Source organism: Asparagus officinalis, chromosome 9 (assembly GCF_001876935.1).
Source record: "Asparagus officinalis chromosome 9, Aspof.V1, whole genome shotgun sequence".
Lineage (NCBI taxonomy): Eukaryota > Viridiplantae > Streptophyta > Magnoliopsida > Asparagales > Asparagaceae > Asparagus > Asparagus officinalis.
In genome coordinates this window covers 61916678-61940446 of record NC_033802.1, presented here as the reverse complement: position 1 = coordinate 61940446, position 23769 = coordinate 61916678, and the positions used below count along the sequence as shown (strand labels likewise).

At 35.2% G+C, this 23769-nt stretch overlaps 2 protein-coding genes across 7 annotated transcripts; both read left to right on the top strand.

Annotated features, from left to right (window-relative positions):
* Positions 542 to 5655, top strand: LOC109824070 (CSC1-like protein At1g32090). 6 transcript variants are annotated; one of them, XR_002242549.1, is made up of 8 exons: positions 542 to 648; positions 1049 to 1236; positions 1316 to 1402; positions 2928 to 3080; positions 3532 to 3664; positions 3873 to 3974; positions 4639 to 4980; positions 5221 to 5655. XR_002242549.1 is itself a non-coding variant. In XM_020390591.1 (7 exons), exons 3-6 carry the CDS (start codon positions 3551 to 3553, stop codon positions 4971 to 4973), a joined length of 384 nt encoding a protein of 127 aa, XP_020246180.1. In that variant the 5' UTR covers positions 550 to 648; positions 2928 to 3080; positions 3532 to 3550; the 3' UTR covers positions 4974 to 4980; positions 5221 to 5655. The 6 variants fall into 6 exon arrangements, 2 of the variants coding, with proteins under 2 accessions (XP_020246180.1, XP_020246179.1); XR_002242548.1 differs by lacking the exon at positions 542 to 648 and adding an exon at positions 666 to 702 and having other exon boundaries at positions 970 to 1236; XR_002242550.1 differs by lacking the exon at positions 542 to 648 and adding an exon at positions 686 to 702.
* On the top strand, positions 8789 to 11319 carry LOC109824071 (histidine-containing phosphotransfer protein 2-like). Its single transcript, XM_020390593.1, has 4 exons — positions 8789 to 9091; positions 9163 to 9290; positions 9375 to 9443; positions 10927 to 11319. Exons 1-4 carry the CDS (start codon positions 9008 to 9010, stop codon positions 10928 to 10930), a joined length of 285 nt encoding a protein of 94 aa, XP_020246182.1. The 5' UTR covers positions 8789 to 9007; the 3' UTR covers positions 10931 to 11319.

Here is a 23769-nt window from a genome sequence, read left to right as displayed (position 1 = left end):
ATTCGTATAGATTAACACGTGGAATGGACTTTGTGACAGAGGCTTTCATCAAAAGACCTTGCGTCTTGATAGGAATGCATATCTAACAATTTAAAATCAGATCTCATTATTCTTTAAGATTTTCAATTTCACGCAATATTTTTGCTCATTTACAGATACATGCACTGTCAGTTTGGTGATGTATTAAATACACTGCCGAAGATAAGCAGATGCCTTCCTGAGCAAATGACTGTTGCTTAACTTGAGCTTATATAGATATTTGATGTCAAGCATATGATTCTTAGCCTCTTGCATGTTAAAATTGTATATAATATAGTATTATACTTTATGCAATGTATTTCCAGTATTGGTGGAACTTGTTTCCCATGCTAAGCTACCATGTGCTATTTTAGCCCTTGTCTTAAATGTGCTTATATAAAAGAAATTCATTTTTTAATTTATCTTTGCAATGAAAATAAATATGGTACCATTTTACAAGAAGAACACAAAGCACATGATCTCTTTTATGCCCTCTGGATTCCCGACCTCTTTATGGAGAGAGTCTAAAATAATGGAGAGTGGTCATTGTTTTGCCCTAATGAAGCTCCAGTATTGGCTGATTGCTAGGGCAAGGAGTTTAATAAGTTGTACACAAAATATGAGAGAGAGGTAAACCTTCTCTGATTTTAAAAATTGGATCTAATAAGATTTGTTAGGGATAAGGTATGAAATATGTTTTGATGAAATAAGTCTCCCGTAAGCTCTCACCTAATGGTTGATAATCTATTCATTCATTTTTCAGGATGTTCCTATTGAGTCACATCCATCAAAGTTGGTTAGAAGCATAGGATCAAAGAACAGATACTTTGGTTTCTATAAACTGGTTGAGGTTTGCTCTTCTGACAGTATTAGGTGCTAAGAATGATTCCCACTAAAACTGTTGTGTGCAACTTGGCTTCAATTGCTTTACCACGATTTGTTAGGGATAAGGTATGAAATAGGTTTTGATGAAATAAGTCTCCCGTAAGCTCTCACCTAATGGTTGATAATTTATTCATTCAATTTTCAGGATGTTCCTATTGAGTCACATCCATCAAAGTTGGTTGGAAGCATAGGATCAAAGAACAGATACTTTGATTTCTATAAACTGGCTGAGGTTTGCTCTTCTGACAGTATTAGGTGCTAAGAATGATTCCCACTAAAACTGTTGTGTGCAACTTGGCTTCAATTGCTTTACCACGATTTGTTAGGGATAAGGTATGAAATAGGTTTTGATGAAATAAGTCTCCCGTAAGCTCTCACCTAATGGTTGATAATCTATTCATTCATTTTTCAGGATGTTCTTATTGAGTCACATCCATCAAAGTTGGTTGGAAGCATAGGATCAAAGAACAGATACTTTGATTTCTATAAACTGGCTGAGGTTTACTCTTCGATACCCCGCGTCATTTCCATATGTGCACCTTTCCCCTTCTCGCAGGAACACCACAACAAAACCCCGCACCCTCCACCGCGATCAGCTCACCGTGGCTTAAACTCACTACCCGGGCCCCACCCTAAAGGAAAAGCACTCTCTCCCAGCTTTTAGATCCCCTTCGCTCCGATCACCTAGATCTCTAATGGCGACTCTAGAGGACATCGGAGTCTTGGCATTCATCAACATCCTCGGCGCCTTCGCCTTCCTCCTCGCCTTCGCCATCCTCAGGCTCCAGCCCGCCTTCGATCGAGTGTACTTCCAGAAATGGTACCTCGCCGGAGCTCGAAAGAGCCCGCGCCACCGCGGCGACGCCGCCGGCGGAGGCGTCGTCGAGAAGTTTGTGAATCTCAACATGAGGACGTGCTTCACGTTCTTGAATTAGATGCGGGAGCGGCAGAGGCGTCGTCGAGAAGTTCGTGAATCTCAACGTGAGGACGTGCTTCACGTTCTTGAATTGGATGCAGGAGGCGCTGAGGATAAGCAAGAATGACCTGATCCAGCATGCGGGGCTCGATTCTGTTATCTTTTTGAGGATCTACATTCTCAGGTAATTTTTGCAATTTTAAGAATTTTTTAATAAAGATTATAAGTGTAATTTTCGTCGAGATTTTGGTATTGAAAAGAATTGGTGAGAATTTTGGCTGGAATTTTCCTTAATTTTTGCGAAATTTGACTATGAGTAATGTAATCCATTGTTGAATTGAGCATTTTGCGTGAAGGATGGTGAGAAATTAAGCTAAATATAAGAATCTTAATTAACGGTGTAGTTCGTCAACTTGTTGGAAATATGAACTAGTCATTGGCTGAATTTAGTAGTACGGTGGGAAATCAAGCAATTGGGTAATGCTGGTGATGAATGCTGCATTTCACCCGATTGGTACCTTTTACGGCGATAAAACGGTTGATTTCTGAGATAAAACAATGCATTTGCTTACCTCATGATTTTATGACTATTAAATTTAAAGCATGGTTAGTATGGCAGTCTGTTCGGGTCTCATAGAAGGCCTTTCGGCTACTCTAGAACTAAGAAGTTTCGATGATGGCTGAGGTTTATAATTTTTCCTCTAATATGCATGCAGATTGATTTGAATTTCCTTTTCACGGATCGAAACCTGGACTCACGTAACATTTTAAAAAAAAAATTTGCTTTAGATGTGCCTTATATGGGATTTGAACCTGGGTTACTTTGGTTAACTTTAGAGGCCCCTCCCGCCCATTACTCCATAACTTTGAAGTTGTGATGAGGGTCGAGGTTTATAATTGTTACTTGTCAATTCATATTTTAGTTGGACGCTAGTTATCTAGATATTACGCCAGTTGTCTAGATATTTTCGTCCATGGTCTGAGTTCATTAGTCATATATTCTGCAGCACATCTTGCTTCAAAAGAACACATACATTATTATTATTATTTTGTTTTTTTTACGGTGGTAACGATAGTTGTAGTATTAACTTAATTTTTAATTTTACAGCTTGAAGATCTTTGTACCAATGACAATCCTAGCTCTGTTAGTTCTTATTCCGGTGAATGTATAAGATGGGACATTGAAAAATATTAACAAAGACATAGTTTTCAGTGGCATTGATAAGCTCTCAATTTCAAATGTTAGGGAGGGTTCTCAACGGTAAGTTGCTTTTCTAAAGTAAATACTTCTATCTAGAATAATAGCCACTCTTAAATTATTGTCTTCTTTGTTTTGCTTTTATGATTTTTTATTATTCTGCTCACAATGTGGCATGCGGTGGTGAGTATCAAAATTTACAGATAATTTCCTTACTTTGACCAGAAAAAAGGTTCATCAAAACGGAGCATCTAAGTTAAATCCATGTCTTACTTGCTTTATGTGCCAGTTTATTTGTTTGACTTCCGAGGACTTTCCATTTCCAGTTTAATTACTGTCTTACTTGCTTTATGTGCCAGTTTATTTGTTTGACTTCCGAGGACTTTCCATTTCCAGTTTAATTACTACTATGGACTTAATATAATTATTTTGGTTTGTTTGACTTCCGAGGACTTTCCATTTCCAGTTTAATTACTACTATGGACTTAATATAATTATTTTGGTAATAATTTAGGTTCTGGTATCACCTGTCAATGGCATACTTGTTCACCATATGGACTTGCTACGTCCTTTACAAGGAGTATGGACATATAGCCTTCATGAGATTGCATTTTTTAGAAGATCAAGATCGTCGTGCTGAGTTCACTGTAAGTATGAGTTTGCCACTTGTTGAGTGATCGTCATCCAATGGTTTAAATAAGTTCACCTTGATCTAACTATGTCTACTATGATTTGACTTGAAATGTTGAAACATAAGTTTGATCTCATGTTGCACCTTTGTACAAGTTAATCATTTACAGTAGTCACTTACTACTTCGAATTTATGATTTAGTTTGTTCATTTATCTATTTACAGGTAGTTGTCAGAAATATCCCACATGTTTCTGGGCAATCTATATCAGAAAGCGTGGATCAGTTTTTTCAACGGAACCATCCTGAACACTACCTTGGCCACCAGGTAATAGATGTTTCTCATGAGAAGTTTACTATCCTTATAGTGTTTATAAATATCAAATTTCTCTTCCCTTATTGACAATTCCCTACATGTTATTTTGCTCTTGAATTATTTAGTAACATTCCCTTTCTTTATCGAACATGTAGAAAACTAAGTCAATAATTATTTCTAACGTGTTAAACTATTGGTTGAACTAGTTTTGATGACATATATGACAAATCAATTCTCAATTATTCCAATCAAACACATTTAACAAGAATATAGTAAAGGTTCCTTAACTTAAAATCTGTTTCATCGAGAAAAGCCATGATCCAGAGGATCTTCCTCTAACCATGATAGTTCTTCTAATCTTACTACTGATCCATCTGATTCTTTGGTATGTCAGAAAGGATTTCATGGGCTTTGTGGTGTAAGAACGGATGCAATTGACTACTATAGTGAAAGCATCTAGGAAATTGACAAATTCGTAAGTCCATTATATTTCCTAAGAAGTTTCCTGCATCACTTCAGACATAAGTACTTCACAGGGTATTAATGTATGGATGTTAATGAGAGAGTAAGGTACATCATCATATTGATTAACCCTGAGCCTTTAATAGATGCATTTTCATATGAAAAAACTAATTTCTAGCTTTGTTCTGAACTTTTCTTTTGTCTTTTGGTTCAGTTAGTAGCAGAGCGTCAGATAATTCTCAAAGATCCAAAAGCTATCATGCCTGTAGCATTTGTTTCATTTGACTCGAGATGGGCTGTCTGCTATTTGTGCTCAAACTCAGCAAAGTAGGAACCCAACACGCTGGTTAACTTACTGGGCACCAGAGCCACGCAATGTTTACTGGAAGAATCTAGCTATACCATTTGTTTCTCTCAGCATCAGAAAACTGCTTATATCATTATCTGTGTTCGCTCTGGTATTCTTTTACATGATACCTATTGCTGATGTGCAGTCACTGGAAAATCTCGATGGTCTGGAAAAGGTGGCTCCTTTCCTCAGGCCTGTGATAGAGCTGTAAGTACTTCTGTCTTGGGATTTTAATAAAATGATGAATAGGTCACTAACTTAGTTTACTTAAGCAGGGCAGAATGCTTGTTCTTTGTCTGATTTTATAATGATATCTGCAAGTTGTTATGCTCCTAATCTTAATTCATATCAGATGAACCTTATTTTTGACTCAAGTATCAATTTATTTTAAGTTTGCACATTATTGTTGTACGTGTTTCTGAATAAAGTAATTCATTGATGAGATAGATGCAATTGCTTCCAAGCGAGAAAACCTGCAAAGGGAGATGGAACAGCTGATAGTAACAAAACATATGCCTTGCATGGATGAATAACATCACACTCAGTCTTCTGATGATTCCCAAAAACATCTGAGAAGAAGCTTGGTTATGTTCTTGTTATCGGAGCAACAAACAAACAAAATGCAATTGACCAACCTTTAAGGAGAGCTGGACGGTTTGATCGTGAGAATTCTTTGGGTGAACCTGATGAAAAAACCACTGCTAGAGATCCTGTCAGTTATTACTCGAAAATGTAAATGTGTGTTTTGGAGAGAGTGGAGTCAATGAGATATAGTTTTATATAATAATTATGTCCTTTTGAACTTTTAAGTGTTTCATAAAATTACACGCTGAGTATTGCATGATTGCAAGGTTAGGTGATCAATGAATTCCTATCGTTCAATTGCATTGCAAATGAGCATGGTTTTGGTTGGGATATTCACATGAGTTGGAAAGAAAAAAAATATGTTGTTTGTCTAACTTTGTTTTGGATGAATCCTCGGGTACAAGTTCATGTGAAAATAAACTAAACAATATGATGCTTTTTGTTATATGTCATGGTATCTGTAGAATTTGATTTTCGTTCAAATAGAGTACTACCTTATGTAGAGTATACAATTAAGTAATTAACTATGATTTAAATTTATCTACAGGGAAGTTCATGTTTTTATCAATCTATTTCCAAGGGTTAACTTCATGACCGATATAATTCATCAATCTAAAGGGAAACACAAAGTTCAGAATATTTTGCTTGGATTTAAATCCACATCTTCAAACATTACTTTTAGATATATTCTTGTTATTGTATTTCCAAGGGTTAACTCCAATATCGCATAATTGATCCTTAAATATAAACGTATTATTCAAACATTTTTAATTTTTAGCTTATGTTCATATATATTGTGTACATTCATTAAATTTATACCAAATCTTTCCATAAATATAATTATAATTAAAATTAATATTAAAAATTTTACCACGTGCATTGCACGTGCAATCTAACTAGTAATATAAAATAAGGGAATTCAAGATATTATTTTCAGCAAGTTGTATAATTGATTTATTTACTTTTTTATTATCTTAAAGAATATTTTAGTAATAGAAAATTTCTTATTTTTCGTAGAGGAAAAATAACTTGAAACCTACATGCTATATATACTCAAAGATGGGATCTTTTGCTCTATAATTTCCTTTTTATTTAAAGGTGGACACGTATAAACTACTAATTTGTTTTCCTAAAAATCAGTAAAGATAGAATATTTAATGAATAAATAGAAAAAACATTGACTAATTTGTCAAATTTTTTTAAGAGAAAAACTACTTCATTAACTTTACATATGACTTGGTACATGTACAATTTTGTATATATTATTTTTGTAGAGTGACTATCTACATGAGTAATTTTTTTCTTTAATTTCTACAACTAAATATGTAATTATGAGATTTTTTTTAATTATGGATAGTTATAATTTGATTGAGATTACCTAATATTTGCTTATTATATTTTTTTGATATTTGATTATTATAATATTTATAATTATGAGATTTTTTTCATTATCATAAAGGGATGTGACTATTTTTATATGATCCACATTATTTTTTCTGCATTTCACATATCAGTTTTCTATGCCTTTGGAGCTACCATCAATTTCTCATCTATATCTATACTACTTATAAAAGAGAATACCCATATCAAAACTTTTGATTTCCTTTTTTACCCTCTTAATTTTTTATAACTCAAAATGATACCATTAATTATAAAACTAATGATCCATAACCTCTCATTAACTATGCACCTTTTCATTTTCTCAAATTATTTGATCATTCAATAGAATATATTAATAAATTATAATGATAACAAAACTCATGAATATATGATACTTTATTATAAAGAATTATTAATTATATAATATAAAATAGTAAAAGTCATTCATTTAATAAATTTTTGCACATAATTATAATTATTAATAATAGTATAAATAGGGGTTATTTCTTTATGTTGTAAAGAATATTACCTTGTTCGATAATTAATATCATCTTAGTAATAAAAATTTGGATGTTATAAGTTAAAAATACTTTTATTATAGAAAATTAATTTATATAAAAAATTTGGATCCTTAAAATTTATGAGACATATATTATTCTCTTCTTTTCTTCAAAATATTTGGCCACTCGCTAGAATATACTAATAATTTATAATGATAATAAAATTAATAAATATATTATAATTTATTATAAAATAATTATTAATTGTAATGAAATAGTGAAATTATTTATTTAATAAAATATTGTACATAATTATAATTAATAATAGTAGTATAAATAGGACATTTATATTATAATGATTATTACCCTTTATGATATTATAATATTGTCTTAGACATAAAAATGGACATTATGAACATAATGCAATAAAATATTGGATCTTTAAAATTTATGAGTCATGCACTTTTTGTTGGAAAGTAAATGTCTCATATAAAATATTGGATCTTTAAAATTTATGAGTCATGCACTTTTTGTTGGAAAGTAAATGTCTCATATATTTCAAGGATCCAATATTTTTAAGTCATGCACTTTTTGTTGGAAAGTAAATGTCTCATATATTTCAAGGATCCAATATTTTTATATAAATTAATTTTTCTAAATAATAGTATTTTTAGTTTATACCATCCAATTTTTTATTACTAAGACGATATTAATTATTGAACAAGGTAATATTCTTTACAACATAAAGTCATATAATATTAAAAGGTATTGCCATTATTTAATAGATATTGTAATAAAATATGTACATGACATAAAAATTTAATAATTTAAATGGTTTAATTATATCAATTGTGTAGTTTAATGAAATATTACATTATTATTTAATAATTATACTTCTAAATAAATTGTTTAATAATATAAAAATAGAAGATTTTAAATAACTATTAAATGTATGTTAATAATAGTATAAGTACTAATATTAGTATAAGTTAAAAAAATTTAATCATAGTGCAACAAAATAATATTTAATGGTTATATATAATTTATTAAATGATATAATATTAAATACAACAACACGTCCACGTGCAATGCACGTGCATTATACTAGTTAAATATTAGGCGAATATGCAACGCGAAGAATCCTCAATAGAAACTCATATAAGAAGGCTAAATACTCATATTGGTATTTTAATTCCACCTCATTTATCAAGAAGATATTTTAATTAGGCAAACTTGCTTTAAGGCATTTTAATTGATTCAACTTACCAACAAGGTCCTTTTTCTCGTCGGCGACCAGTGTGGCTGAGAATAATCTATCTATCTACCCTTTAAAAGAGGGAGTTCCAAAAAAACTTTCTCTACCCCAAATTACCCTTCTACTGTTGTAAATATAACAAAATTGACCTCATCTTTTATTTCATTAACTTTTCATTAACTTTACATTCGTTCCTTTCCTTCTCCTTCCATCGGTTACTCCCGTACCCTCCCATACTCTCTCCCATACCCTCATGGCCCTAATCCTAAACCCCTCTCTGCCATCAAGTCCGAGCCCGACCGCATCGCTGACCTCCTCGAGTCCTCCTCCCACCTCCCCCGCTTCTACTCCGACCGCCCCCTCCACACCCTCGCCCTCCCCCGCCTCTCCCGCCTCCGCCGCCTCGACTTCATCCGGTGCGCCCTCCTGTCCCAGATCTCCGACCCCACGTCCCTCAAATCAGAGGGCTTCTTCACCCGGATCCTCTTCCACTACGCCTCCGGCCTCCTCGACGATGCCGTCCGCCTCTTCCACCAGATCCCCAACCCCACCCAGCTCTCCTTCTGCGCCCTCCTCACCGCCCTCCTCAACAACAGGGGTGAGTGATGATTGCTTGTTTTCTTTTTAAATTAGGGTTTCCGTGTTTGATTTGGGTTTGTCGATTTCTAGGGTTTGTTGGATCAGCAATTTAATCAGCTCCTAATACTGGAAGAGGACGGGGGTGAATTCCTTGTTGAGGTGATTAAGCTGTTTTGTGATGATTCTAAGAGGATGATCTCAGAGCTGAGCAGCTTGATGTAAGTTTGTGGGTAATTTTGGTGTGAAGTTGTTGATTTTGGTTAATTTTTTTGGATTTTATGTTTGAGAATTTATGTGTGCAGAGATCAGCCAGTTGTGGACTTCCAGAACGTGGGTTCTTTCGTTCATCAGCTGAAAGGGAGCAGCTCAAGGTTTTATCTGTTTTCTTGTTAAATTGTTTACTTTGTGTTGCTGATGATTAATTGAGTTTGTACGATAGACTGGTACCTACTTTTGATGGTTTCTTAATGCTCAATTATGAATATATCTTTATGTATAGCCACATATACAGGTGTATGAGGGGATGTTTGGCTCTAAGATTTGTATTTTGGATTTATGGCAATGTTGGATTTCAAAGAATTATTGCCTATCCTACATTTTAGCTTTATGTTTGGTTTGTAGGGTAGTGGAATGAAAGTTAGATTTGAAAAGAGAATCAAAGAATTCTTGTGTATTTGTAAAGAAATAGATAAAAGCAGAAAGGGATTTTTGGGCCCGCTTATTATGTATGTTGTATTTAAAATGGAATATATTAGTATTTTTACTTTTTTATTTTTTTGAATATTTAAGAGTTACATTTTTTTTTCTTCATATTTTCTGAATTTTAGTAATTTGTTTTGTATTATTAGGATGTAGCGGGACCACATTTAACAAATCCTTCCCAAATCCTTCATTTTCTCAGGATTTCTATCAACACGATCTCCAACGAGGTGATGGTGATTTGCCGCCAATCACCTCAATGGTTTTGGTTATTGGTTAACATGTTAGCCTCAAGTCCCCATAAAATTTGAGGGTCTAATAAGCAATTTCAATGATTTGAGGGACTAATATGGAATTTTTGAAGTTTTGGGGGACTAATATCTAAAAAAACCCTTTTTAGTTATATTTGGATTTGTAGTGTTAAAGTTGTTTTTTTTAATCCTCTCGATTAGCATTTTTCTTATGAATTTCTTCTGAATCTTTCTTTCACTGCTATGGGTTTAGCCTTTTTCATATTTTGCTAATGTTGGTTACAGTATAATCAATATTGACAATATACTAAAGTGCATATCCTATTAACTACATAAAAAGGAAACATTGTGAATGGATAGTGACAATGTAAATCAAATGGAATTCGTAGCCAAGGCTTTGGGATATTAGTCAACCCCTTTCAGTTACAAATTGGATCTTGGTTTGAAGCTCAAAAGAGTTCTCTATGATAATGAAGAGGACATTTCAAAGAAAAAAAGGACTTGAATATAACTAGATATTTCAGGAAATCTATGCTTTATTATAGAAAGAGGAGTAAATAGTTGGTTAGATTCTCATTGTTCTTCAATGCATTGAAGAAACATGGGATATGCTACCTCTGCAATATAAGGATACATATGAAAGGCCACAAAAACTTTTTTTAATTATATATATATATATATTTTTAGGGTTTGATTAAGTTCAATTTGGGTTTTTCAAAATTTGGCTTCATTTTTCTCTCTCTTTCCTCTGTCAAAAAAATTAGAGATTTGAATATTCTTTAATTTTATGATACACATGGAAATCAAGAAATGTTTTTGTTCATTCTCACTATGTGAAATTATGATCTTCTTATGCGTAGTCCATTTGGCCATGAGTGATAAATTTCTACCATTTTTATTGCAGGTAATTGTCTCCAATCTGAATGGATTCAGTTGTTGATACTTATGGAATACCATATAGAATTTAGAGGTTTTTTCCTTCTCCTTTTTTTCTTCGACTTCCATTGCAATTTTCCCCAAAAAAATCATTTTAATTATGTAGCTTTTTTCGTTAATGTTGATGCTTAGCATCTTGTGTTATTATGATTTAAGTTCTTTAAGATTGTTGATAATTGCCTTTAGATAGAATTGTTACCGTTGTGTCTAATTTTCTACATTTAGCATACTTTTGTCACCTTTATCTTTATATTTATATATCTTTCAATTAGGTCAATTTTTGCCCCTTTTGGTTATGAACCTTTATTTTAGTTGTGTTACCTAAATTGTTTTATTTAATATTTTTATGTCGAGGTTTGTCATCTTTGTATTGAACTTTGTCACCATTAGCTATAAATTGTTACCTTTATGTCATAGTTTGTTATCTTTAGTTATTAAATGTTACATTCACTTCTAATTTGTTATAGCTATTACCTTTCTATTTAACATGTTACCTTTAGCATAATTTTTATGCTTATTACCTTTCAATTTTATTATTGCTAAGTCGAAGTATGCCACCATTAGCTATGAACTTTTTGGTTAATTGTTTTATCTTTATTAATTATTGTTATTTTTGTGTCGATGTTTGTTACTTTTTTTATATTTGTTACCTTTAGCTATGAATTGGCACATTCATGTCTAACTTGTTATCTTTAGTGTAACTTTGTTATCTTTATTTATGCCACCTTCAGATTTTGTTATCTTTAGGTTACGGGTTGTCACCTTTAATCATGAACCTTTCGCTTAATTACCTTTTTTTTTATTTGTTGTGTTAACACTAGCAATATAACAATAGTTTGTCATCCTTTTTTTGAATTTTGCCACCTTTAGTTATGCACTGTTACCTTTATGTTGAAGTTTGTTATGTGCAGCTATTAATCTTTATATTTGTTTTAAACATTGTTACCTTGGTTATGAAGCATTACATTTCTATTTAATATATCTCGCAACCTTTAGAATAATTTTATTTTCTTTATTCTTTTTTTTGTTATTTATCTTCATCAATTGTCACCTTTAGCTATGAATTTTTCGGTTAATTGTGTTATGTTAATTTATTATTGTTACCTTCATGTCGAAGTTCGTTGCCTTTAGATGTTAGATGTTTCATTTATTTTTGATCTTTGTTACCTTTAGTTATGAATTGTTACCTTTGTGTCTAAATTATTAGAATAATTTTGTTATTTTCCATTTTTGTTATATTTATTTTTAATCTTTGTTATTTTATTCAATACCTTTGTGTCAAAAGTTGTTACCTTTATTTATTTATTAAATGTTGCATTTATTCAATACCTTTGTGTCAAATTCACTATATTTAGCAAACTTTTTCATTTTAATTTTTGTTAAATTTATTTTCAATCTTTATTATTTTTATTTTATACCTTTGCATCAAAGTTAAGTTACCTTTTTTTATTAAATGTCGCATTAATTTTTAATCTTTGTTTCCTTTGCCTATGAATTTTATCTTGGTGTCTAACTTGATACCTTCAGCATAATTTTATTATTCTAATTTTTATTGCATTTATTTTTAATCTTCGTGTTTCGTCCAAACTTATTCTTTATATGGCAAGCATTAAGTGTCAAATCTTTTTATGGATTTTGACTGTTGACAAGAACAAAGAAGCTTGGTGTCACGAAGATCAAGTAGCTGCATTCACAATATGCTTTTGATGCAATTTAGCTTTGACATTTTGCCTTTGCACAGTTGCCCGTAAATTATTGGAGCCTTGCTCGTCCTCCCATCAATATAATTTTGTGATGAAATTTGAGCCTAACCATTAATAAAGATATGCATGGTTGTTTTGAGATACAATCTTCGACTGGATCATTTGCAATAACTAAATATAATGGTGTGCGTTTGTTTGTTTCTTGCAAGGGATAAGAAGAGGTTTAATTTGCAATAACTAAATACAATGGTCGTGTGGTTGGTTTGTTTCTTGCATCACTTCCTTTCCAGGTAAATTAAACATCTTCTTATCCCTTGAATTGTTATGTTAACATATAAAGATTGCTGCTTGCTTTCTTTAAGCATTGACTTTTACTGTTCATGCAAATATTATTGAATCCATATTTGAATAGATATTGAATTAGTTTGAGTGGATCATGGTTAGTGTGTTTAGTTATGTGGGTAACAAATATGTTAGTACATTATGGTAAAAATCCAAGTTCGAAGAAGTATTGACTAAACAACAAGATTCATGTATTTATATTATTTTTATCTACTATATTGTCTATTCTATGAATCAAGTACTTAAAAAATTTTCAAGGGGAAAAGAGATGGGACTCAATGAGGAATTGGATTGCCCAGATGAAGGGCCTAGAAGCATAGCATCACTTTTAGGCCTAGCACTGTGTGAATTAGAGGATCGTTATGCATCTGCAATTTGCTTTGAACAAAACTTTCATTCCTTGTACATATATTTGTTGATAACTAACTATTATGATTATTGAGGTGAAGTCCTTTCAATGAAATCCTTTCACAATTTCTTAAAAACAGTTATAAGATTTTCGTAAAGATGAGCAAAGATGGCATGGCTTGATCAATTTAGCTCTTTGGTAGCTGAAATGAGATCGATATTCGTTCTGTTTGTAGTAAAGTTCAGTCCTTTTTTCTCTGCTGCAGGAATTTCCTGAGGGTTTTGGTAAAAATTCCTAACTGCTAAAATTAGATTGAATTACTTTATCTCGGGTTTAGTTCGATCCTTCAATCTCTGCAGGTTAAAGCACTAATTCCAATTTATGTGCCTCTTTTTTTGTTCTAAAGACTTCAGAATTGTTTCGGTTGACGTTGTTCTCCTTTTCTTTTTATATATTTTATTCAGTGGAGGAGTTAAGATGCGGAGAAGATTGAAGAGGAGAAGCTCACTCAAGAGTCGACTCCTATCTTAGGTACCCCTCATGGTCTGAAAACTAGGGTTTTCTCTAATTGACTGCAAAATTTTAGAATTTAATTGATGTTCTGTCGAATTTTAGATATTTGTCCTGGTAACTGAATAGCCTTCATAATTAATTTACTGCAAAAGACTATGAGTTCTCTTCTTAATGGCTCTTCTTTCATTCAAGCAAGAAAATGAGGATGGATCACTACATTGAGAGGGCACACATTTGGCGGCGGCACAAATGTGTTCAGGCTTTCTATGAGAGATTGAAAGAGATTGTTTTAATTTTTCCTCCAGCCCTAGGAATGTTTGTTTATAGTTGTTTAATTGAAAATATTTTCTTGCTTCTTTGTTTAAATCCACGAGTATTATCGGCAACATCCTTCTACACAAGTTGTAGATGTGACCAAGAAGTTTAGTGGATGTCTAAGGAAAAGTTGTTAAATTTAGTTGTGAGGTATGCACATTCTATAATACTACTAAAGAAAATTATTACAATGTTTAAAAAATTTGTAGTTTACAAAATTGAATGTTGCATTAACTGGTTATAAGCTGTTACTATGTATGAAAATCTTTTTGTAGTTTTTTAAATTGAATGTTGCATTATATGGTTATAAATTGGAAAGTAAAACTAAATGTCAAATGCTTACTTATGAGTCTTGGCACATATGACAACTAACCTTATAGTCTATGATAAGCATGAATGTTTAGGGGGAAAACTCTGTCTTTCTTCGATGATGCACGTGTATTTCAATATCTGGTAAACTGGGGTATACTCTTGGTTAATTGACAAACAACCGAATTGGAAGAAAAAGAAAAGAAAATAATCAAAGTTAAATTATCTTATTAATTCAGGCCCACTTAATGTTCCTCGATACTAAGTCTATTTTCATGTGTAATAACAGGGCTTCACATACTCTACACGATATGCTGTAACCTCTATGGGCCAGTCCATCCACATGTAAAGACACAGCTGCTAATGAAGGCATGGTCAATGCAATTACAACTTAATAAAAACAATACCAAAGAATACAGGTAAATAACATGGTCCAGTCGCAACAAAAAAAAGTAACAGAAAGGTTTGAACTGAAGCATCAAGGCCTAGATTTCACACGTAATGAACTGCATTCAAGTTATGTGGTTTTTTTCCCACACATGACAAAGAGATGTCCTTGACAAACTTGTTGATCAGTTGAGTTGAGTTATGGTATTTTACAGACAGAAACCGTTAAAAAAATACTCAAATAAATCAAACTACAAAAGAAAATCATCATGCCAGTGTGCGCTTACCACAAGCAATCCTTGCTTTAGCCCTCGACTATGTGCAATGGCTGCACGCGGTCCAGTTTCTAGACTGCAGTTGTTGCCGCGGACTGTTGTTGCTTGTTTTTATGGACAAACTTATTTATACTTTGTAGTATGTAGTATACTATGCGATGCTTGAGACTTTACTTGTTTGAGCCAATTATTTTACCATTATGTCAAGAAATCATGTGCATCTTCTTTAAATTATGGTAAGTTAATTGTCGTTCCTAAAGTTCTTTGATATAATGCCGTTCCTAAAGTTTTCTTGTTTGTTTATAGTAATTTACATCTGATTTGAGGTGAAAATTTCATCTTGCGCTTAAAATGGATGTGACTGCATCTTTACTTGGTTTGAGTTAGTCTTAGGAGACTTGTTCTTTCTTGTTGACCACCAAGCTTGTAACGAATTGGATTAACATCTTTCAACCATTTTTTTCCTTGTGACTGCCAAGCTTTAATGAATCAAAGATTATTGTTTCTGATTGATATCTTGATATTACAAATTAGTTCTCATGGTTCAAAAAAAGACTGTGACTGACCACATTCAAGTCATTGGAGAAGGATATGCTTGTATGGCATGATATGAGCAAAGCACGGTCTTCAATAACACTACATATACTATTCCACTGGTACCAGACAACACTTACATATGTAATTGCACTCTCTTTGTTTTGCCTCTATGATGCATAACATTTGACTACTGGGGTATACTATATGCTAATAAGATGTTATTTAGGATCTACCATGAAGCTTCGGCTTCATTTATATTCAAGTGTAAGAAACGTCAAATGTTTGATCTAGGAACGAGCCTAAAGCTGAAATAGTTGACAATCAATCAATCTCTCTAATTTAATAATATAGCTCAATCTGCAAAATCTTGAGTTTCTGACAGCAGATTGCTCACAATAGCAAAAGGGAAGATTCGGGGGAATTTGAAACTAAGTGGATTCATATGTTCTGCCTTGATCTGCATACCTTATTGCTGACGAATACCTGTTGTTCTTAATTTCAAGCATTGTGATTTCTGATGTATTTCTGGGGTATAACTGATAAATGCTTTCCTCCTGTTTTTCTTTTCTTTTGTCATCTTTTTGTTTGCTACAGGTTAAGATAAAGAACTGCGTGAATGGAACTGAGGGCAACAGTGTCGTTGGATTAAGTGCTAGGTTTGGTTCATCCTTGCCTAGCCATGCTTCTAAAGCTTTAAAAACATCTGCTGTTCTTGCAAATCCTTTCAACTGCTGTACTAAATTATCCATGAAGGTCTACCTTACTTTTCTTTGAAAATATATGCTTATTTTCAAATGCAAACTACAATATCTCCCCTATCTTCTCTACTCTGATGTTGCTTATCTATTTGTAAATTCAGTTTCATGAGGCGTTTTTGTGAGGAATTATTAGATTTATGTATTTTACGTCTTTATCTATATCAACGTTTCATTTAATTTTTACTGGTTGTTGCTTTAACTATTAGCTTTTTAATTGGTTGATGGCTGATAACTGCCTACCCCAAAAAAATATATGCCAAAGAAAGGGGAAAAAAAGGAAGAACGAAAGAAGTAAAGGTTACCCCTTTGATAGTGTTTCTTTCAAATGTCTATTTTTCTTTTGCCCATTCAAATGTCAACAATATTGGATACTATCCGTGGGTAATGGAACAGTGACTTATAAACTCAGCTATCTGTATCAATGTACTCGACTTTGCAATTAGTATTAAACCTACCACTTGTTGCTGCGACTGTTATACTACCTAACTTGGTTACTAAGCTTGGTCACATTTGTACTAGATACGATATGAATATCCTAACTTGGTTACTAAGCTTGGTCACATTTGTACTAGATACGATATGAATATGTTCATATCTTGGCTAAATTATTTACATTCAATAAATTTATGATACGATATGAATATGTTCATATCTTGGCTAAATTATTTACATTCAATAAATTTATTCAAAATTTTTTCGTAATTAAAATTTTATTTTAAATTAAATTTAAAGATTTTACCATGTGCATTGCACGTGCAGTCATACTAGTTATATATAAAAAAGGATATCTCGAGTCCATCTAGAATCTATAAAGTTTTTCATCTAATCACTAACAGAACTACATCAGGAAAGGCTAAATATCAAGAAAAACCCAATAACCCCTCATAACTTTCAAGATATGAGAAAACCCCTTTAACTTAGGGGTTTTTGAGGGGTTATTAGACAACCCCACTTAAATTTAAAATTTTATCAGAAAACACCCCAAGCAATATATGCTTACCGTAATTTTCACATGGGTGGAAAAAAATTGTGCATGGGGATATTTTCACCAACGAAAATTATGGTTTATGTTTTAGGGGGTTTTCTAATAAAATCTTAACGTTAATGCAGTTCCTTTGATAATCCCTTCAAAGATCCTAACTTTAGGGGGGTTTTCTAATATTTTGAAAGTTATGGCTGTTATCTAATAATTGTACAAAGTTAAGGGGTGTTCCGACATTTAGCCTTAGGGGAAAATTCTTGAGTTCTTCACGCCATCCTCACTTATTCCAGATATAAGAAAGTCTGAACTGTTCCACATGCTTACTTGTTCGAGCCATACCTCATCTCTTAGACATTGCTCCACAACCTAAACTTATTTCAAAGCCAATTAGACAAGCTTTCAATGAATTTTATTGCCATCAACATGCTCTACGTGTTGCTTTGAATTTTTGTTCATATAAATTCTTTTGTTAGGCATTTACTCCAATGGACGTTTACATCACATTTCTAAAATCGCCCCGAGTTTAGTCCATCTGTATCCTCCGCCAACTGTTCGCAATCATTCTCAACAACAAATTAACAAATGCATAAATAAATAGCAACAAATAAAAAATGTCAGCGCAGTTCTCCTTTGAGCTCTTGACAGTACTATAATCTTGAAGGGGTTGTTTGGTAGGGCTGTCCATCCAGGTCCGGGCCGGGCAAAACCGAAGCCCTGACCCGGGTGTTTGGGGAGAAAGTCGATTTGTTCATTGAGGTAATCATTACAACTTCAGTCGTTATAATGAAAATACAAAAAGATAGTATTTTTATAAGACTCTTACACAATGAAAGTACAATTCTCGTCAAAACAAGCGCAGAGATCGTTTATCGGTCTTCTGCTTGCGTGAGATCTTGGCATGTGACGGGGACGTTGATATCCGTGGACCACCAAACGATCAGATCAGATCCCGAACTTCGTTGATTCGCGAAGAAATCAAGAAACCGAAGCAATTATCTCGGCAACAATGGCTCTTCTTGAGATCACCGCAACGGGGCAATCTTAAGGAAAAGAACCGGGCTGCAGATCTATCGAACTCTCCTTCTTAATTTATGCCGAAGAATTCGCTAAAGTCTCCTCCTCCTCTCTGAAATTCGTGGCTCTTCAGTCTCCAATTCAGCAGGGTTTCGCCAACGCTCGAGAATTCCAGATCTGAAAAAATAAAGGCCCTGGGGCTGTATTTATAGGCTTCATGAGCCCTGTGTTCGGATAAGAACGATCGATTCACTCTTATCTTCAGTTATAACCACTTAACCACGTTCTTGGATGATATTCTATTAGTTGAAACAAATCTAGGCGGTTAATGATCGAAAAACGGCTTGAAACTGTCAAAATTTAGTTTGCGGACACCCGTGAGTGTCTCGGCCAAGCTTGGGCCGAGACACCTCTTGGTGTCTCGGCCAAGACTTGGCCCAGACATCATTTGGTATCTTAGCCAACTTTGGTCTGAATTTCGATTCGCGCGTTCTGTCCGTTTCCGTCTTATCTTCATTGTCCGAACTCAGAATTGCGTGGTTTAAGATGTGTTAGAAAGCTAATGAGGATATCTACAAGCTCCCATAATTGAATCATATTTGAGATAAATAGGATACGAGGGGTGCTTCGCCTTTCGTAGGCGACGCGGGGCTCCCGATCAGTTCGTGTTTCCATTATTCCGAAGTTCCGTTGCTTCGTATGGTCCGTCGACTAACTTCATGCGTTTGTCGTCGTCACATGAGCTTCTGTGACTCGAATAGCAACGTTCATCGTCTTCTCTCTGTCTTGAGCCGCATGCGGGGACCTATAGATAATTTTTGACACCTACAGATACCCCCTCCAAAGTATTTCAATCTCGTTTCTTTTATAGATGAGCCTAAAAAACTTTGGATATGATCGGTCCAACCTTTAGTCAGTGTAAAAAGACCTGTAGTTAGCTTTGACTCTTGACTTCTTCGATTCTCAGTCTATTCAATATCTTAATGAATAATCGAAGTTGTTCTGGCGCTGCGTTTATCGTCTGGTCGTCGTCGAAGTCTCGAATCGAAACTGGTGAGTTGATTTTGGCTCGTATCATCGAGTTGACTTTGAACTGATTATCTTCATCAGAAATGCATTGACTTACGTTGACCTTGTTGGCCTTCTTGTTTTGATGATGTTTAACAAATAATTTACTACTAATGTTGTTTGTCTAGTGTCTGTACATTCCTATGTATTGTAGACAAACAACGTGGTTGGAGGATGGATGGAATAGAGCTTCAACGATCATATCCAAAGGAGGTTGGCGGAATATCGGTGAAGCTTATGCAATTCAAGTTCAAGATCCAATTTCAGCTTCATCCGCATAGTGTTCCAAGTTGAGCTACATTGGAGATCAAGATCTAGCTTGGGTAATTTAGTTTAGGTGTTATATTATGTGTGTTAAGTACGTTAAGCTCAATATCATATACACACACATTTATTGGTTTCCTTGTATATATATGTAGTCACATATATATACAACACAAGTTTTGGTTTTCATGTTTATAAATATGAAATTACATATTTATTATTGTGTTTTAGTATATATTGCATAGAATATGTAATTTTGTGAAAATTCTATATTCTTAGTTTTTGGACATAACAATAATCATATACATATTTTATTAAGTCTATATAATCATTGTGCAAAGTTTCAAAACATGGTTTAGCCTAAATGTCAAAATTCATATGTTTACATTTTCGTGTTTTGGACTATTTTGCAAAATAATGATTTTTTCACAAATGAGAAATGCAATTTGGAAAATTCTTTTTGTAACATGTTCATTTACATGTTTATATACATTTTCCAAAGTTTTATTATTTTTGGACTTCATTTGTTATTTTTAACAATTTTCCAAAGTCTCATAAATCAGCTTTAAAACCAGTTTTTTTTGTAGTATCAGTTATCGGTCGACCGCACCGGTCGACCGCTCATATGTTCAGTCGACAGTGGGCAGCAGAGAGTTTGTCGGTCGACCGGTGCGGTCGACCGAGAGCTCAAATTTCCATCGGTGCCGACCGCACCGCGTCGACCGAAAGAAGGCTCTGCCGTGTTTTCTCGCGGTTTGCGAAACCTGGATCAGCGGGCGACCACCGATGAATTTCCCCGTCGAGCCGCCAATATGACCGTTGTTCTCTAACGCGCTATTTTCTGAGCTGATTTTTTCTCGGGCTGTCGTTTTGTCTTTTGCTTTGGGGTCTTCGACTGAGATTTTGACATACTGGTATAAATACCCCATGCTATCTCCTTTTCACAGTAATTAATAAGAGTTTTTCAAACAAGGTTTTAAACAAGGGTTTAAGCTTGTTTAGTTTTTGTTTAAGTTTGTTTTGGGTTTGCTGTTACAGAAGAGGAGTTTACGATCAACTATCGAAGAGTTCATCTTCAACATTTCATCAATCCTCTCTCTTTGTGTTTGATAGAGAAAGTTTTCCATAAACTCAACTCTAGCTTTTATTTATGAATTATTGTTAATTGATCATTTCTTTAAGCTAGCTTTTATATGGAGTTTAGATTTGATTTTATCTCATTGTTACACCCACACCCACTTGAGCTTATTATATTTGCAATTCATATATATATTGGCGGTTGTGGAGAGTGTAAGAACATTGCAGTGGGAGCTTGTGCATTGTGTTTCTCATCCAAGTTGAGCAACAATCAATTATTGTACTGAGCTTTAATTTGTGAGATCAACACATTGCTAATGCACTCTTGTACACCGACGCAGAAAGTGGTGTGGCGCAGAGTGCGTGGCATCGTCCAAGAGGAGTGGCGTGCGGTTGACGAACCTAGGGAGATCGGTTAATAACCCGAGCACTGTTGAGAGGCGACACGTCTAGTGAAACCACTGTGTGGTTTGCGGAGAAAAGTGCTATTTTCATTGCTATCGAATCTATTAGGCAACTTTAGTCGCTTACACATAAACCTCGGAATGAAATAAAACAGTTAATCTTAGAGTTATAAGATACTCCTTACACAATGAAAATAAAAAAGTTTACAACTTTATCAAACAAACGCAGAGCATCGTATCGCCGGTCTTGTCTGCCTTGCGTAGGTGCTTTGCCATCTTGTGGCCGGGGTTTATCCGGGACCACGTTGAATAAGATTCTGATTGACTGCAAAAATTGGCAGAGCTTCGTCGATCGCGAGGAGATCTAGAAACTTGAAGCGCCTATCTCGATAAAAGCGAGATAATTGCTCTTCTTAGAATTACCACAACGGGATAATACTAAGGATTGGGTACGGGTGATGTAGATCTGACGAAGAACTCTCTCTTGCGTTGAAGAACTGGATCCGATCTCTCCTCCTCCTCTCTGAAATCTGTGTACTTTTAAGTCTTCAATCCGGCAGGGCTTCGCCGAGGCACACGAATTCCAGATCTGAAAAAATGAGGCCTAAGGCTTGTATTTATAGGCATGAGGGATAACGGAGCGGTTAAAACGGACTACAGGGCCCAAATCCGCGTTGGGAGCGTCTCACCAAACTCGAGACACCCCTGGGGTGTCTCACAAAATCCGAGACACCCCTAAATTCCGAGACGCCCTTGGGGTGTCTCGGGGGGTGTCTCGGAAATTCCGAGACACCCCTGGGGTGTCTCGCATTGACCGAGACGCTCCGTTGAGGTGTATTCGTCCGCTTCCGCTGTAAATTCTTCGTCCGAACTCGGATTTTAGTGATTCGAAGTGCGTTGGAAGTCTGACGAAGAGTTCTATCAGCTCCGATGGTTGGATTATCTGTAGGATGAACGAGACACGAAGGGCGTTGTTCCTTTTGTAAACATCACGGGGCTCTCGATTAGCCCGTGCCTTCGTAGTTCGTCGATTCACTTCAATCGTTCATCGACATCAATCGAACTCATGTGGATCGGATAGTGACGTTCATCGTCGTTCTTTAACACTGAGCTGTTCGTGGAGACCTATGGGCAATTTTTGATGCCTACAGATACCCCCTCCAAAGCGTTCCAGACTCGTTTCTTTTATAGAAGAGGCTGGAATGCTTTGGATGTGATTGATCCAGCCTTCAGTCGGCATAAAAGACCTGTAGTTAGCTTCAACTCTTAGCTCCTTCGATTTTCGGTGTATTCGATGCTTTGACGAACAACCAAAGTTCTTCCGGCGCTGCGTTTATCGCCTGGCCGTCGTCGGAGTCTTGAGTCTACAGCTGATGAATTGAGTTTGGCTCGTGTCATTGAGTTGACTTTGAACTACCTCCGTCACGTTGCGTTGACTTAGGGTTTTAGATCACCGTATGTTGACTTTTTGTCGCAACGCGTTGACTGGCGTTGACCTAGGGTTACGCGTTGACCGGCATTGTGACTTTTGGTTGCAACGCGTTGACTGGCATTGACCTAGGGGTTACGCGTTGACCGGCGTTGACCCTAGGGTTTCGAATCGTCGAACGTTGACTTTTGGTCGCAACGCGTTGACTGGCATTGACCTAGGGTTACACGTTGACCGGCGTTGACCCTAGGGTTTCGAATAGTCGAACGTTGACTTTTGGTCGCAACGCGTTGACTGGCGTTGACCTAGGGTTACGCGTTGACCGGCGTCGACCCTAGGGTTTGTCGAATGTTGAATTTTTGGTCGCAACGCGTTGACTGGCGTTGACCTAGGGTTACACGTTGACCGGCGTTGACCCTAGGGTTTCGAATAGTCGAACGTTGACTTTTGGTCGCAACGCGTTGATTGGCGTTGACCTAGGGTTACATGTTGACCGGCGTTGACCCTAGGGTTTCGAATCATCGAACGTTGACTTTTGGTCGCAACGCGTTGACTGGCGTTGACCTAGGGTATGTTGACCGGCGTTGACCCTAGGGTTTCGAACGTCGAACGTTGACACAGTTTATACTCGTACGTTTACTGGAGTATACACAGTTTAAGCTCTTAAGGTATTGGAGCACTGACCGGCGTTGACCCTAGGGTTTCGAATGTTATTGGATGCTCAATTCACGAGACCAACTAATGAAGCTGATGCGTCAGTGACCCTGCATTTATAGAATTTTTGGCAAATTCTCAGCCATCAACGGGTTTGATGAGCCTTTACCGACTACCGTTTGAGTCGGGCTAGCATGCAGATTGTTTAGATCCGTTCTGCACATAACGTTGTGCTAAAAGAGTTAACTCTTTTAGTGCTACGATATTGAACACGTAGACTTCGTCTTTCTCACGGGAATAGACTACCCGGCAACGCGTGTTAGGCGCTGACTTATCCTTACTTAGGATTCAGGATAAAAATCCCCAGACTCGGATTCTGGTGTCTTCTTCAATCGGTAAAAGACTAAACCGACAACGCGTGTTAGGCGTTG

Coding starts and splice junctions, on each gene's coding strand:
- LOC109824070 (XM_020390591.1), top strand. CDS start 3,551: ATGGCATACTTGTTCACCATATGGACTTGCTACGTCCTTTACAAGGAG. Junction 3,665..3,872: donor ATCGTCGTGCTGAGTTCACT/GTAAGTATGAGT, acceptor ATCTATTTACAG/GTAGTTGTCAGAAATATCCC. Junction 4,752..4,918: donor TTGTGCTCAAACTCAGCAAA/GTAGGAACCCAA, acceptor GCTGATGTGCAG/TCACTGGAAAATCTCGATGG.
- LOC109824071 (XM_020390593.1), top strand. CDS start 9,008: ATGCCGTCCGCCTCTTCCACCAGATCCCCAACCCCACCCAGCTCTCCT. Junction 9,092..9,162: donor CGCCCTCCTCAACAACAGGG/GTGAGTGATGAT, acceptor GTCGATTTCTAG/GGTTTGTTGGATCAGCAATT. Junction 9,291..9,374: donor TCAGAGCTGAGCAGCTTGAT/GTAAGTTTGTGG, acceptor TTATGTGTGCAG/AGATCAGCCAGTTGTGGACT.